The 16,624-nt window shown below is 39.9% G+C and overlaps 1 protein-coding gene across 1 annotated transcript in view; it reads left to right on the top strand.

Moving 5' to 3' along the window:
- The window catches only part of LOC121920536 (atrial natriuretic peptide receptor 1-like), a 59,147-nt gene that overhangs the window by 17,665 nt on the left and 24,858 nt on the right, over positions 1-16,624 (top strand). The window contains exons 8-13 of the mRNA XM_042447669.1: positions 2,034-2,106; positions 4,253-4,400; positions 6,891-6,977; positions 7,815-7,958; positions 12,528-12,649; positions 15,200-15,341. Of these exons, the coding sequence (XP_042303603.1) occupies positions 2,034-2,106; positions 4,253-4,400; positions 6,891-6,977; positions 7,815-7,958; positions 12,528-12,649; positions 15,200-15,341 (716 nt within the window). The remainder of the gene's footprint in view (positions 1-2,033; positions 2,107-4,252; positions 4,401-6,890; positions 6,978-7,814; positions 7,959-12,527; positions 12,650-15,199; positions 15,342-16,624) is intronic.

The raw sequence follows: 16,624 nt of genomic DNA, 5'->3' as shown, positions 1-16,624 counted from the left end.
ATTATTTTTGTATTATACTACATAGGCTCCCCTTCTCCCCCAACTGGAAGATCACTGTGGAGATTTGACTCTCAGTCTTGGCAGATTTTCAAAGAACTGCACTGGAGTGGAGGAGAAAGTGGCCCAGGGAGTTTAAGGCTCCATTCATATAATCATTTCCCCCACAATATAATAGCAATACTTTTCTCTATGATGTGATTACCTGCCGTGTCAATGTAACTGAAGTTGTGTCATAATTATAACACCAATCAGTAAAAAAGCCCTACTGGAATTCATGGGCAAGGCAAAAATGTTTGCTTTGTTGTTGTGGCATGGAGAGGATGCAACATCTTATCACTCCTTTAGCCTTTCTTTTCTCAACCCCCTTCATTTCTTTTTCTTTCCTCGGACCCTACTTCTTCCAAAACTCTGCATCTCTACTTTTCGCTTCCTTCTTCCTTGCCCCTCTATCCTCCTTAGCCTTTGACACAGCAAATCCACCGTAGTCAAAGCAGGGTTGTATGTACTTGTGTGTATGTGTGTGTATTAAACATATGTTTTCATATCTTCAGATCTACACACCAAGCTTCCTAAAAGAGTTGAGTTTCATTAAAGTCTGCCAACCACACAACTTTCTTGGCTTTTTCTGTACAGGGAATTGCACTGTGCTTAGGTCAAGATATGCTACAAACACTCAGACAGTATACCTGCAACAGGGGAAATAGTCACACTTTATTTTATACATTGCAACGTATCTTCATATCCTGCACTGTATTCATCCAGTGTGGGTAGCAATGAAGTAGTCATGAGAACTGGGAGATAACATTCATTTATAGTAATAGCTGGGGGTGCCTGTTGGTTAATTACCTAAGCCATGAAGACAAGCAAGTGATAAATCCAATTGCCACTCATCTTCCTCCTCACTTCACGGAGAAAATTTGCCTTCCTAGTAAGGATGAATCTACACAGGCTAAATAATAGTGTCCTTATTTCAGTCCCAACCCTGTTGGAATACACAATGTTCCTCTCCATCCAATGTGAAAACACTTCTTTTCAATGGCTTAGGGCTTTAAGGCAATTTTAAAAATCCAGTTTACCCTGCTGTTTTTTTTTGGGGGGGGGTTAATGTATGGTTTGAAACACCACCCCCTAAATTGGGCTCACAGTGGAATAAAGGGTGGGGAGTGAGGAGAGTGTGGGGCCGGATTGGTGGGTGGTCACCTAAGTTCATCTAGGTAACCTGATTGTTCCCACCACAAATGACAAATGCAGTTTATTTGTTTGTACAGTTGGACCTTCTTACCTGAAGGGGATACACACACACACCCCGGATACAAAAAAATATGGGATGTCAAGTCCCATTGTCTCTAATGGCAGCATGACATGAGTGTGCCGCTAGCATGACAACACAGCTTGCCATCCGTGGATGTTCAAATCCACTGATGGCAAGACTGCAGATGATGAGCTCCCACTTTATTGGCATCTGGAAAAGGTGACGTTACCTTTTAAAAAAAATTGGTGTTTTTTGCATAAATTCACAGGTTGGCATTTCACCTCCCTCTTCTATTTGGGCTTCACCTTATAGAATGTGCAGCTGGGCAGTCAGAATAAAGGGAAAACAAGACAGAATTTAAAAAAAAAAACACCTCACACCTGCTATCATCAGGTAACCAGATATAAACCGATACAGCAGACACATGCACACAATAGAAATAGCCCCTTGCACTGATGTGGCTATGTAATGGGGGGCACGTAGTGATTTCAGTTTGGATTAAAATAGGTTTGATGTGGCTGTAAAGGGGTCAAATTGGGATAGGGATACTATGCAGTGGAGCTGATATACAACCCTCAACTTACATTTTTATGAGTTACTGAAGACACTTGGTTAGACACAAGGCTTATTAGGTGAATGAGAGTGCTTGCACAAATAGCTTAGAGCTTGAAACATTACATGCATTTACCAGTATGCCAGCTATCAATTTCCATGCTGTCATATCATTGAAATCAATGGAATGATCCCTAGGAATGAATCTGACCTGTTATGTTTTCTTTAGTGGTTCCAGTACCAAAAGCAAAAAATGTTTTGGGATGAAAGCTGGATTATAGACTTCAGCTCCATCAAACAAGGTGTGTAAGTAGAGGGATAATTATCAGAGCAAATGAGGACAAGCAACTGGTGGTTTGTGGGACAAATCCCACACTCTGGTCTCCCAAATTAATGTGCTTTGCAGTTGGTTTCTGCCCAGTTGAGCTATAGGCAAACCCCAGAGAATCTCCCCATTCATACACACACTCCTCACCACCATCTTCAGTTGTGAAGAGCAGCAAAGGGTTTGGCAGAGACATCTCCCTGGATGATGTTCGCCCTCATTCATAAACCAAATAATAGGGCTAGGAAATTTCACAATGATGGAAATGCTCAACCTAGCCCTTGTATTGCTGTTCATATTGGGCCATGCTGGTGGGAGGTAAGGGTTACCAGGTAGAGTTACTGGGCACATGCCGTATCACTGGAGGCCTTCAGTCTTTGCTGAAAATATATTACTTTGGTTTGTTTGTTTTTAATCAAGTAGTGATCAGGGCACTGTTTTGATCCTACACCTATGCTCATCTGACAATATCCTCAGCTTTCACTAACATGGTGTCTCTAAATATTTTGGACTGCAACCCCCATGAGTCCCAGCCCATGCCCATGGCAAGGGATCATGAGGATTGAAATCCAAGGCACCATGAAGATGCCAAGAGGGAGAAGTATGCTCTATATAATGTTTAGGACCACTCATCATTAATTTCACTGATGAAGAGCATGTAAGGTTGCATTTACATAGCAAAATGAATGCATTTTGACACTGCTTTTACGGCTATGGCTCAATGGTATGGAATTCTGGGATCTGTAATTTTGTAAGATGTTTAGCCTTCTCTTTCAGAGAGCTCTGGTCTCACAACAAGCTACAGGATTCCATAGGATGCAGCGATGACAGTTAAAAGTAATGTCAAACTGCAGAAATTCTGCAGTGAGGCAGCAATCTATAATCGAACCATATTGTCCAGACTTGTCTTTAATGAACAAATAAGAGCTATGTGCCCTCCTTTTTTTGGCTTTGGTGTATCATTTATCAACTGTCCCTTTGTCTTTGTACAAGAGGGAATGACAGAAGGTATAATTACACTAAACCAGATGTAGGGTAAGCTGCCATCTGGAAAACCCCTCTAGAACCAGCTTTATAGCCTCCATCCTGCCTCTGTAAGGTGACAGAGAAAACATTTCCCCTTTAAACATAATTAATCTTTTTCAGTTTGAGTACTTCATGTAAGAGTTTATTATGTTATCTTAATATACTACCATCCCCAGTAGTCTTCGATTTCATTTCTGGTTATTATTGCAGAGTGTGGATTTGTTGCTTTTTTGATGAAATATGATATAAAACACTGCAGCCCCACACAAGAGACATCAAGCTAACAAATTTGTTCTTCCAAAAACTAACGAGATCAGACAAAATATTATCACCGCTGCCAGCCTGGATCTAATAGAAGAAAACATCCCAAACTGAGAAGCATAAATTAAGCATTCAGTGGTGGAGCAAGCAAAAGAGATTATGGCTTCATTAATTACAATATATGACAAGATAAAAATAAAAATGCAAATCTGAGATGGGGAGGAAGCATTATGGCCTGAGCTGTAGAATAAGAAAAAAGATGAAACAGAAGAGAAATTAGAAAGAAAAAACTTAATTCTCTCCCTCCCATTCTCTCTCTCTCTCTCTCTCTCTCTATATATATATATATATATATGCAGAAAGGGTTCATTTGAAAGGAATAAATTATCTTTAATAAGAATGTTTCATCTTCATGTATATAAAACTGCCTTATACTGCATCCAAGAAAGAAAATAAGGTGCATGGGAAAGGATAACCCAAATTTGTTCAGTCAAATACATTCCGATACACTGCCTATCTTTAAAGCACAAAATCTCAAATCATTGGAAATGAGCAGATTGTGCATATGTGAAAAAGTTCTTCAAAACTTGTGGGAAAGTTCTGCAATTATGAAAAATAATTTCCACACTTCTTTCTCCTGGGTCAAGCCTGTCCCTGGATTCCCATCTGCTGCTAGCAGAGAGTACGGATGCTACAGTTCAGAAAGGCCCTAGCAGAGCAAGTGACTCTTCAGAATGTAGACTTTGAGTCATAATGATTTGTGGGTATTCTTGCCAATGTGTCTACGAGCAGCCTACATTTTATTCCATATTTTATTCCCTTTTTGAAAAAAATAGATGCTGTGACAAGAATGGCAGTGGGGAGCACCTTGAGTGTCCCACATGCCCCCAGCGCCTCCAACACCAGCTGCCTCACAACACTGAGTTCCTGTACCGCAACTGCAAATGCCGCTAAGGCAAACTACTTCACACAGACTGGGATCTAGTAGGTGCCAATTTCTTGCTATTCTCTTTTGCTCTTTAGCTGTTTGACAGTGGAATACACTGCCTCAGAGTGTGGTGGAGTCTCTTTCTCTGGAGTTTTTAAAGCAAAGGCTGGATGGCCATCTGGAGTGCTTTCACTGCGTATTCATGCATGGCAGAGGGTTGGGCTGGATGGCCCTGTAGGTCTCTTTCTACTTTATAATTCTCTGACTGCTTTGTTAAATGAGGTAGATTAGCTCTGTGATCAAGTATAGAGATTTTGTAGCACTTTTGAGACTAAAGAAAGAAGTTGGCAAGATTCTTTCTTTCTTTAGTTAGTCTCAAATGTGCTACAAGAGCTCTCTTCATACTATTCTGCAGACTAAGGAGCTTACCCCATGGCATTTTAATTCAGCTTATCTCTATCCAGTTTAAACCTTTATTTGGGCAGCATCCTGATATTATGGTTTTTGCTGTCTAATTTGCCACTCAAATAGAGCCTGGGTCCATACCTGATTCCAAGAGTGCTCCACTGGCCATTTTCTCAAGCTGGAAAATTCCTAGATCCTAAAAGAGCCGGGAGGAGCAGCTCTGGAAGTGGGGATGGACCTGGGATGTATTCGGCCAGCAAAAACCGTCCGATAAAATGCCATCCGAATTAAGATTTAATCTCGATAGAGGTAAAACAAATTAAAACGCCATAGGATAAGCTCCTAACACAGCTATAGCTTTGAATTTTACTTCTGAGATCAAGATCCACCAGAGCCCTTAAACTGACTCTCTTGGTCTGATGGAGGATTCTAGCCACAGCCAAAAAAAGCATCAGTAGCAGCATCCACAGAGCCAGGTGGAAGTGGCATCTGAAATCTGGAAGCCACAGAGCTGGATAATAATGTTTTCCTGCATAAATAGTTGTCAAGTCAAGGGAAGCAATAGTCCCACTATATATCCTCTGGAGTACTGTATTCACTTCTGGGTACTTCATTTTAAGAAGGATATACAGTAGTCAAGTTAACGTTCAGGGCGCATCTACACCCTGATAGTGTAGTTTGACACCACTTTAAGTACTGTAGCTCCATCCTATGGAATCCTGGGATTTGTAGTTTTACAAGGTCTTTAGCCTTCTCTGCCAAAGAGTGCTGGTGCCTCACAGAAATCCTACAGAAATTCTGTAGGATGGAGCCATGGCAATGGTGTCAATCTGAATTATATCTACAGTGTAGATGCACCTTCAGAAAAGGACAAGAAGGATGATAAGAGGTACGGAGAACAAAACATATGAGGAAAGGTTGTGGGAGTTGGGAATGTTTGGCCTGGTGAACAGAAGATGGTGGGGTGACATGATCGCACTCTTGAAATATCTAAAGGGCTGTGACAGAAAGGAGGGAGAAGATTTGTTTTCTTCTGTCCCAGAGAGTAGGACCAGGTCTAATGGTCTGAAGTTACAGGAGAATAAATTTTGATATGAACATTAGAAGAAATTTCTTGATGGTAAATTTGGCAATGGAACCAATTGCCTAGAGAGATGTGGTATGGCCTCTTCCTCTGGATGTCTTCAGAAACAGGCTGGACAGCTATCTGCTGGGGATGATCTAGCTGCAATTCCTGCATTGCTTGGGAGGACTGGACTTGGTGGCCTATGGACCCCCTTCCAACTCTGTGATCCTATAGTTCCACCCTTCAGATCAGCCAGTGACTCAGCTCATTGAGGAGGGGCAGAGATATGCCAAACAGAGAGAGCTGCTTGTGCAAAGAAGTATTAAATGCCTCCATGCACAAGACTTTCAAATGTACTGATGCTTCTGCAAGCAGGAACTATGTAAGCATAGTGCCAATATTGGATCCTGAACTCTATGTATAGCAGTTCTTCAAGCCATTGTAGCCATTCCAATCCATTTGGGTGTACTGCCCCACCAGGTGACACATTTCTTGGAGTGTCACTCAGTGTGAGCCACACACCCCACAGTCTCCAAGTGATGTCACTGCATCTTGCAAGTTCTGGGTAAAAAGTGACTTCTTAGAAATCAGATTAGAGCCCTCTGAACTGCCTTCCCTGCAAATGGATGCCAGCTTCACTGGAAATCATCAAGATTGTATAGCTTGTGGCAACTGCAAGGTCAGTACAGTTGTTTTCCATCAGTGTAAACTTAATATGACCCATAAAAATGGCCCATTTCCAAAGACAGGCCATAGAGGCCTTATGAAAAAAACCTAGAGTTCTTTTTCGTAAGGAGAGTGGTAACCTCTACAAGGTTGGCTGACACACGATCCTTTTCTGTTGTTGCCCTTTCCTTATGGAACAACATATCTGGGGTTGTTTTTCAAACAGGACTTAACAGTCTTGTTGTGTTAGCCTGTTTTTAATGTAATTATAGTGTAATTTTTATTGTTATACATAGATTAAATTATATTTTGTGTTGTTTTAATTAGCTATATTTTTATTGTTTCAATTTCTTATTCTGTGAACCTCTTTGGGATTGGCAGTTTGACAAGCATTCTTGTTTTCTTCCAGTGATGGTAGAACAGTAGCCATCAAAAAAATAAGGAACAAGACGTTTGCCCTCACAAAGACCATACGTAAAGAAGTCAAGCAAGTAAGGTAAGCTATGATAATGTGTTCTAGTTACCTTTCCAGATACACACCTGCAAGTGAATGTAGAGAGTGTGGTCTTTAGTGCTCTACTTGGGCTGGTACTGGTGTAGGCTGATGCTGGTGCACAAGTCATCAGCTGCCAAGCCACAGCAAGGTCTTAGGAAAGAAAGAAACAGCTTAGTTGCAGCTAATGGGGACAAATGTGGTATTGGTTCCTGGCTCATTAGTGAAACAAACAAACAAACAAACAAAAAACAGTCTTTTCACATCAGATAGCAAGAGAAGCACTATTGCTCAGATCGTTGAAATTATTGGGCCCGGTTTCCTACTCTCAGTTCTTTTTATGGGAAAGAGTGTTTTATGAAATTCTCCCCTATCATTGGCAGTAGAAGATTTCTTTGCCCCAACTCTCTTATTCCAGGTGTTTTGCTTCAACTCATCCACTTTGCTGCTTGCCACCAATTTGACTTCTCTAATGATGACCGTATCTAGAACCAGTCACAGCAGCTCAGAGAAATTTGAGCCAAAGGGGGGAAAGAAAAATCAGAAGTTGGAAAAGTTAATGTTTGAACTATATTTCTCTGAGTTCCCCCATGCTCTGAAAAACTAATAATTGATGGTTATCATACTAGCCTTTCCTAGCCCACCAGCAGTGTTCAGAGGTTGCTAAATGGTTCTGGGGGCCATCCTTTATGTCCGCTCTCAAGGAAATGCTTCTGTTGCATGGGGAAATGGTTTAAAATGCAATTTTGTATTCCTAGAAAAATCTGATACAGTTTGAGTACTCTGTTGACTTCTCTAGACAAAGATCCCAAGACCCAATTCCTATCTTTGTTTTAACAGAGAATTAGATCACCCCAATCTTTGCAAATTCATTGGCGGTTGCACTGAGGGACCATATATTGCCATAATAACTGAGTACTGCCCTAAAGGAAGTTTGAATGATGTGCTGCTTAATGAAGACATCCCTCTAAACTGGGGTTTCAGGTGAGAGGAAGATATCAAAGGTGGACATCAATCAGAGGCTTTATTCATGGCTAGCTCCAAATGAAAGCTTGTGTGATATAGTGATCTGTATTGGACTAGAATACTGGAAGGCCAAATTTTGAATCCCCAGCCATGGAAAGCCATTGGGTACTTTGAGCAAGTCATACTCTCTTAGCAGTAGTCTTATAGTAATACCAGTAGAAAGTACATTTCTATACCGCTTATCGGTGAACTAGCACTCCCTAAGCAGTTTACAATGTGTAAGCCAATTGACCTGAACAAGCTGGGTACTAATTTTACTGACCTATGAAAGGATGGAAAGCTGAGTGGACCTTGGAGCCCTGCCTGGGATCGAACTCACAACCTTATGGCTGAAGTACTGGTGTTTAATCATGGCGACATCAGGGCTCCCTAGCCATGACAATGACAAACCTCCTCTGAATAAATTTTGCCAATCCCACCAGTATGATAGGGCCTCCATTAGTTGGAGTCAGTTTGTAGACACATAAAACAACTCTAAATGAAAAAGGCTAATGTAGAAGCCAGGAATATTAGTCAAACTATTGTTATATTTTTTTCCCAGGGAAATTACTTCCTTCTACATTGGCTGTAAAATCTAATGATGTACACATAATTTCACATACACAGTTGGGGTTACAGATATTTAGGCCCATGCCATAGAGCTCTCTGCTCTAGTAACTGAAGATGTTATATTTCAGTGTACAAATTTCTACTTCATCTTCTTACCCCCCCCCAAAAAAAAAATCAGGATGAAATCAGTACTTGTATATCCAAAAAGAGAAGCTATAATAAGTTTAAAATATTATTTGCAGTGTCAGTATATTTAAATCATGGCTGGCATCCTGTATTGCAGTTATGGATTGTACCCTGCACCGTATTGACTAATACTTTGTATTCATGATTGTGGCACCATTGCTACAATTATAAATGCCACCACCAAACCTATCTTACCAGCCAGCAGTCACAACTGGGGCATCGAAGGATGACATTTCCAGCCCCGTCCCACCAGTGAGCAAGACTGAGACAAGGAATTGTGTCAAATGTCCTGATTCTGATTATTGCAGCCTTGCTTATTGGTGGGAAAAGACTGGAAATGTCATTCAGCTGCAACCAGATTACCAGCAGAACAGACCACTGTTGCTCAATGAAGACACTGGCTGTAAAGGTAAGCTTGGGGATTGAGCTAGGAGATTCTACGTAGGTATACATTTGTAACTAAGTAGGTGATGTAGGATGTGGATTTATGTTTTTAAGACCTAATAGTGTCAACAACAAAAATTAGGTATTTCTTACTGGTAGCATTAGGATATTTAATTCATCTCAGTGCAAATAGTAAAGGGAAAAATATATTCATTATACTGGTTTTAAAAAGAAACCCAAATCTTCACTGACTTTTAGACAGATGAGAAGCTGCATATCATCATTTCACCAGATGGCATTTTTGATAGAATGTGGGATTTTAATTACAGTGAAACATCATTAGGTAGAGAAAATGGCAATATGATGCAGCTTCTGAAATTGTCTTTTAGGAAGGAGTGACAGATATCAGTCTGCTCTGTGATGAAATACAGAGACTTATTTTTTGGTGGTAAAAATATGTATAGAATTGTCCAGCTGCATTTTCTTGTAGCAACCACTTTACATTGCTTAGTAACCTTAGGCCCGAAGTGAATATTACACTAAATGCTTATCTCTTCCTACCTGTGTCCCAATGGTAATGTCTGGTGTAGCAGAGGAGAATTTTGGCCTGGGAAGATCGGTGGGCAAGACCTACCCAGTCCTACAAGGCCACTCAAGGGGAGTATCTTCCTCTTTGCTCCTCTACCCTCTCCCCTGCACAAGAAACTGGCAGAACTGGAATTATTATTATTATTTTACTACACCTTCCAGAATCTCTGAACAATCGTGTTGGATTCAGTTCCCATCAGTACGTGGACAGCCACGAAGTCTTCATCATTACACTATGAGCTAGACCAGTGGTCCCCAAACTGTGCTCTCTAAGGGATTTTGGACTTCAGCTCCCAGAATCCCAGATTATTGGCCAACATGGCTGAGACTTCTGAGAGCTGAAGTCCAAAATCTCTTAAAGGGCACAGTTTGATGACAACTGAGGTAGACTTAGAGAGTGTACAGACCGGCACTTTATGCCGGCCTTCACCCAAACTAGGGCTGCAGTAGGGCTGAACATTCACACGCTCAGAGCCCTTCTGCCACCTGTGTGCCACCATCTTGGTGCGTACCCATCCAGATGGCATGCACCATGATGATGTCCCCTGTGTGCAGCACCCAAACAGGGCGGCACATGAAAGGTATTATAATGCTGTGCCAGGGCACTTATGGCACCCCTTGTATGACGCAAATAGGAGCCGCTTTTTTCAGCTCCTTTTTACACTGGGTTGAGGGCATAGTAAGCGGTTGCCACATCCCCAACCCAGTGCTTACAGGGGCAGCATAGAGCCACCCAAACTGGGCTGTCTGTACAGCCCCTTACTTAAGCATCTACAGAAAATTCTAGTAGGGTTTGCTTTATATGCACATGTCTGCCAAAATAATTTTAATAATACTCTGCTCTGAAAACTTTATTTGGTTTTTGCTGGCTCCTTGTAACATCATGCAGTGCTGAGTACAATGGCATCATGCCATACATTTTATTTGACTAATATTCTGCCCATACTCTCAGAATTGTATGTCGCACTGAACTCATTGGTGCTGACCATTGAGTCACTCAATGGGACTTATTTCTGAATATTTTAAGGAAGCCATAAATTATGGCAGTCATGCATTCCCTATTAATATGTGGCTTAGGGGCTTTCCTAATAAAATATGAAGGCAATTATCCCTATTCAAGAACAAGGCATTTAAAAAAAATCAGTAATCGAGATAATATTTTCATCTCTTATTTTTTTTAAAAAAATGCATTGATCACAATAAACAATAACAGCAAATCAATACAACCAGAAACAAAAAAGAAAAGAAAAGCCAAATCAAAACAAAATGGCTCTGCAGTCAACTAAGCATCTCAAAAATTGATTTTAAATATAGCTGTATACAAATTACTTGATAGTACTTTAATGGAGTAATTGCATTAAATAGATGAGAGTCAAAGTGTTTGTTGATGTGATGGTGGACCATACAGTCATTCTAAACCAGTTATTGATGAAGTAAAAAGAGAACAAACATGTCTTTTTCCAGTTCTCCTTTAGCCTTTCAGAGTCTACAAGTCAGATTTTCTGTACGAGCAACTCCCCAAACATGGAACTGAAAGATCTTTCAATCTTTTCTCTGATTTTTTAATTTCTAACTATGCAGATCCCAGCAATATAACAATGAGTGCTTTATGTAAAATGTTTGTATTTCCTCCTTCAGAAACAATCAATAATATAAAGCCCCTCTGGGATGTAATTGTTGATTAATTATTTTCTTCAAAAAATCAATTTAAATTTACCACTTTCAGTCAAGCCACTCACACACATCTTTTGTTCCAACTGTACCACAATCTCAGCAACAATTCTGTGAAATACTACTATATGTTTTGTGGTGTTTAAAAGTTATTAAATGCCATCTACAAGTAATCTTTGACAAACATTCCTGAATTAAGGTGATATGGTCCATATTTTGGCCCAAAAGAAGCTCCCACAATATTCCCAGACTATTATCTTTTCTATATGTTCATTGAATGATTTGTTGTTGCTGTGTGCATTCAAGTAATTTCCAACTTATGGTGATCCTAAGACTAACCGATCACAGGGTTTTCTTGGCAAGATTTGTTTAGAGGGGTTTGCCATTGCCTTCTTCTGAGGCTGAGAGAGTGTGACTTGCCCAAGGTCACACAGGGGGTTTCCATGGCTGACCCTGGTCTCCACAGTTATACTCCAACCATTCTCCACAGTGCCTCTCTTCATTGTTCAAGAGCGGGAGATACATGCAAACTGACATTTTGAAGCCAATTCCCTTGACTGTCATAAAGCTTTGGTCAGAAGCTGTTCCAATGACAATGATTTTCTCATTAAAAATAAGTCTTCGGTCTGTATAATTTTCTCTCTTTTTCATTTTCATATTGTTTATATTGGTCTCCATGTTTAAAACTGGGGTGTAATTTTTAAAAAGGGCACAGAGGTAACATCACAAGCACTAAAACCTGAAATGAATCTTCTATATCTTCATTTCCAAATGAAAAGGGTCGGCAACATTTCTGGACTCAGGTCAGCCCAGAGAAGAATGTGGAGCCATGGTGAGGAATGAATTGAGTTGACAGAAAATGCCTACCCCAAACAATCCCACAGTTCCTCCTCTTTCTCGCAAATAATTTTGCACTGTGGCCCAATGAGATCTGAAACAAGAGAAGTTACATTTTGTGGAAGAAAAAGAAATTTACCAAATGAGAACCCCCCATTTTGTTAACAGTGCTATCAGTGAAGAGTACTATTAGTACTAATAGTCGTTACCGAAAAGATTTCCTTATCTGTTGAGCTCTTTTAAGCTTCAGTCTAGGCCTAAAGTTCAGTTTGCAACCAACAATAACCGCTGTCATGTGTTGTTACTTCCTAGGCTTTCTTTTGCCACTGATATTGCCCAGGGAATGGCTTACCTTCACCAGCATAGGATTTATCATGGACGCTTGAAGTCCACCAACTCTGTCATTGATGACCGTTGGGTTTGTAAGATTTCAGGTATGGAGGGAGGGGAAAAGATAAAGCATCTTTGCCTACTGCCATGGAAACAATAAGAGAAGATGTTTTCTTAGGTGTTTATATTGCTACCATTACAATATTGATCGTCATTGTTGTTATTATTGTCGTAATCATTCGCATCTGCTTCTTTATCATCATCACCACATCTCCTGCAAATTATGAAGTGGTGCAAAGCTACTTGGCAAAGATCAGATGGTTCAAGTAAGGTACCTTAGCAACAAATAGCAATTGGTAATATTTGTCTGGGGTGTCAAAACAGAGATTTTCACCCCCAGTAAGTGTACATATTTGTCTCAGGTTATAGGAAGTTCTTTTCGTTATTACTCACAGCTGTTTTGTGAACACTGACTGTGAAACAGCTTTTGAAATCCTTGGCATATCCAACTGAGAATGAACCAGGGGAACAGACTGGTAGATTTTCTGTGGGCGGATAACACTTTGCATTCGTATCACTCTTTAGAGTGTTCAAAATGCTTCACATGCTCTAATAATCTTTACAAACCTGACATAGGGTAAAATAATCATAATTATCCCTGTTGCCAACACGGAAAACTGAGGGTGATATATAATACTGTATATACTCATTTATAAGTCTAAAAATTTTGGTCAAAAAATTGACCCCAAAAACCTGAGTCGACTTATCCATGGGTCAATGTAAGTACTGTACTTTAACCCTTATTTTAAAAAGGAACCATCTCCTGGTAAAAGACAAGAGGGTAATCTGTCCTGGAAGCACTGACCCTCTAGTCTCTCATCCATCCAGCATTTAGATTGAACACAATTGTGCCTGCTAGAATTTTATAAGTTCTTTGGCATAGTTTTCCTTTGTTTCATCCTTTAGATTTTTGTTACATGCCCCTATGTTTTGCCCTCAACCTATCCATGGTTCATATCAACATCCATAATTTTGGGCCTCAAAACCTGCTCTTGACTTATACAGTGGGGCCTTGTTATCTGCTGGGGTTTGGTTCCAGGACCCCCCATGGTTGCTCAAATCTCATTAAATATGACAGAGAAAAATGGTGTCCCTTATATAAAATGGAAAATCAAGGTTTGCTCTTGGGAATTTATATGTTTTTTTAATATTGTCAAGCCATGGAAACTTGAATCCGTGAATAAAAAAATCTGTGGATAAGGAGGGCCAACTGTACATGAGGTTGACTTAAAGTCGAGTATATAAGGTATACTTATTGAGAATATATAATGATAAAGTGGCCACTTTAGAGAATACAGATTTGAATAAAATTAGCATATATCACATGGAGGGCATGGAAGAGACTCCCTCCCATACACATTCTGGCAGCCTGTGGTTCTGCATATCTCTCCATGTTTCTGGAGCTAGTATTTGTGAGTTTCTTTGCAGTCCTGGTCCATGGCAGCTTTCACATGCTATGTGATGGTCTAAAAACTTTTTTTTTCTTACAAAGCCCAATAGATTTTGGCCTTATCACCAAATGGCCTTCTCCAGGAGCAATTTTAAAATAAACAAAAACATATTTACTATAATTGTGGTATTAAGGCAACACATAAATCACCTCAAAAACATAATTTCTTAAAATCTAAAGAGTATCTATTATACATATAAATATATACAAACCTATTATCCAAAATTTCTGGAGTCGCAGTCTGTACTCTCAGTCAAAGTGGAGAGTAAACAAAGTTAGTTCTGAATGACTACATTCTCATCAGTAAATGTTGATGTCAAGGACTAAACTACACGTTATATTAGGTTCATAGGATGTAACTGAACATCAATTTCTTTTTCACTCCAAAGCAATCATATGTAGGCTCAATCTGCACTTGGAAAGTAGGAGAGCCTTCAGCCTTCTCCTGCAGTCCTTTTCCCCTCTTAAATGTCATTACATTTTAACATGAGCAGCTCAGGACTATGTACACAAATAATGGATTAAAAAAAAGAAACTGAGGCCAAGCTGTATGTTTTCATCATAGCACATAACGTAGCCATCAGAAATAATACAAGTTTGTTACCTACCAAAAGCAGGTTTCAGATTCTGTCAGATGTCTGATGCTGCTGCAGAACATACATTTTGATTCTAAACTGAAGAATGTGATAAATATTCTTGTGAATTTGCTCACAATCTCACATTCAAACTTTGCTGAAGTTTGGAGAAACCATTTCAGTTCTATACTAAAGTGAATATGGTCCAAAACTGCAGAAATAATCCAGTTTGAGACCACTTTAACTGCCCTGGCTCAGTGCTAGGGAATCCTGGGAGCTGTAACGTATTGTAGCACCAGAGCTCTCTGACAGAGAAGGCTGAATGTCTCACAAAACTAAAGTTCCCAAAATTTCCCAGCATTGAACCAAGGCAGTTAAACCAGTCTGAAACTTTCATCTGGCTTAAGTGTTTGAGTGTGTGTTTTGGACCTAAATTTCCTATGGAGATTGTATTGCTTTACCTCTCCAGTAGGACTAGATTCAGAAGAGTGCAAATATTCCAGCAAATATCACAAAACCTTGAGAGGAAAATGCTCATCTCCTTGTTCCTTTACTTCACTTTGTGGCAGACTATGGCTTACAGTCCTATAGAAAAGAAGATTCTTTGATGGATTCCAACATCCCTCATCAGTACCGCATGCAAATATATCTGCCCCCCGAAGCTCTCTCTGTCCCAAACTTTGAACCAACTCCAGCTTCAGATGTGTACAGGTAATGATAGAAAATTGATCCCCCAGCCCACTTGCTTTATGTGTCAAGGAAGTGAAGGCTGCTACATGATTGCATCATCATGGAGGGTTCCTTTTGAATTACTAGAGTCCTGCTTCTTTTGCAGAAAAAGCAACAACTTTGGTAAAACTGTACAGGTTGCACTTTTGAGTATACACACTTGTGCCCACGTGACATCCTAAGTATACAAAAATTGCTCAAAACAAATATGTCATGTAGAAAAACCGTACTGTATATGGAGCATCTTAATTTAGAGTTGACTTGGAGCATGGCATGCCCCATAATCCCTTGATATTGGCTATGGTGACTGGGGTTCCTAGAAGTAGTCAAAAACATCTGGAAGGCTAAAAGTTTCATCCCTGGCATAGAACAACCTTTCTTCCTAACTTTCTAGTTTCCTATCTGTTGGATTTTTTTTTTTAAATGGAAGAACAGTCAGGGAACCTATCTGTCCTACCCACAAGAGCATTATTTGTTTAGCACCATTGCCTTGAAAGAATGCTGTTGAGAGCTTCTCCAACTCAGCCCACCAGTTAAACTTTCAGTAACACAATGTATCTGCTAAGCTCTTTCATGATCAAATTGTTTGCATCATCCCTTAACTTGGAGATTCCTAATTTTTCACTTCAGCTAATGATATGTATCATAAGTGGTTTTATTTTATGAGGTGTATTTCAACTGAAGCGGCTTAAGGTTGAGAACAAGGTGTTAGGCAAAGAATTTGCTCAACCTTTTACCTTGCCTTACAATATCTAGCACAAGGCTGGGCAACTTTTGAGGTAGCTGGCCTGAACCATCAAGGGTCTGCACCCTATCGCTACTTGATTCCCTACCATAGCATCAAATTTTAGAGGTACAACAGCAGTAACACAAACCACCATTTTTGTTTTAAAACAAAGTGCACAAAGTGCACACACCTTGTTTGAAGCAGAACTCTAGCTAGTACTGGCCACAGATAAAGTAACATGAGTAATTTATTCTCATTATGGGAGAAAATATTAACACTTTGAAGCTGCACGTAGAAGGATAAACAAGTGGTGTGCTTAATCTGAACCAGACAAACCACTGTTCAGTATTCTACAGTGCTGGCTGGTGGCTTCCTGTTAAAGGGTTGATAAATCCATTCTGGGATTTAGGATTTTAATCTTACAACCATTGCAAGAACACACGGGTTTGAAATATTCAATATCACATTTCTCTTCAATCCTGTGAGTGTTCTGTTTTGGCAAGCCATGGTCCCTTCCACACTTGTACCTTAACTCCAC

Source organism: Sceloporus undulatus, chromosome 2 (genome assembly GCF_019175285.1).
Source record: "Sceloporus undulatus isolate JIND9_A2432 ecotype Alabama chromosome 2, SceUnd_v1.1, whole genome shotgun sequence".
In the NCBI taxonomy this organism is placed as follows: domain Eukaryota; kingdom Metazoa; phylum Chordata; class Lepidosauria; order Squamata; family Phrynosomatidae; genus Sceloporus; species Sceloporus undulatus.
Note: the sequence above shows the minus strand (reverse complement) of the source record. Positions and strands in the feature narration are given on the sequence as shown.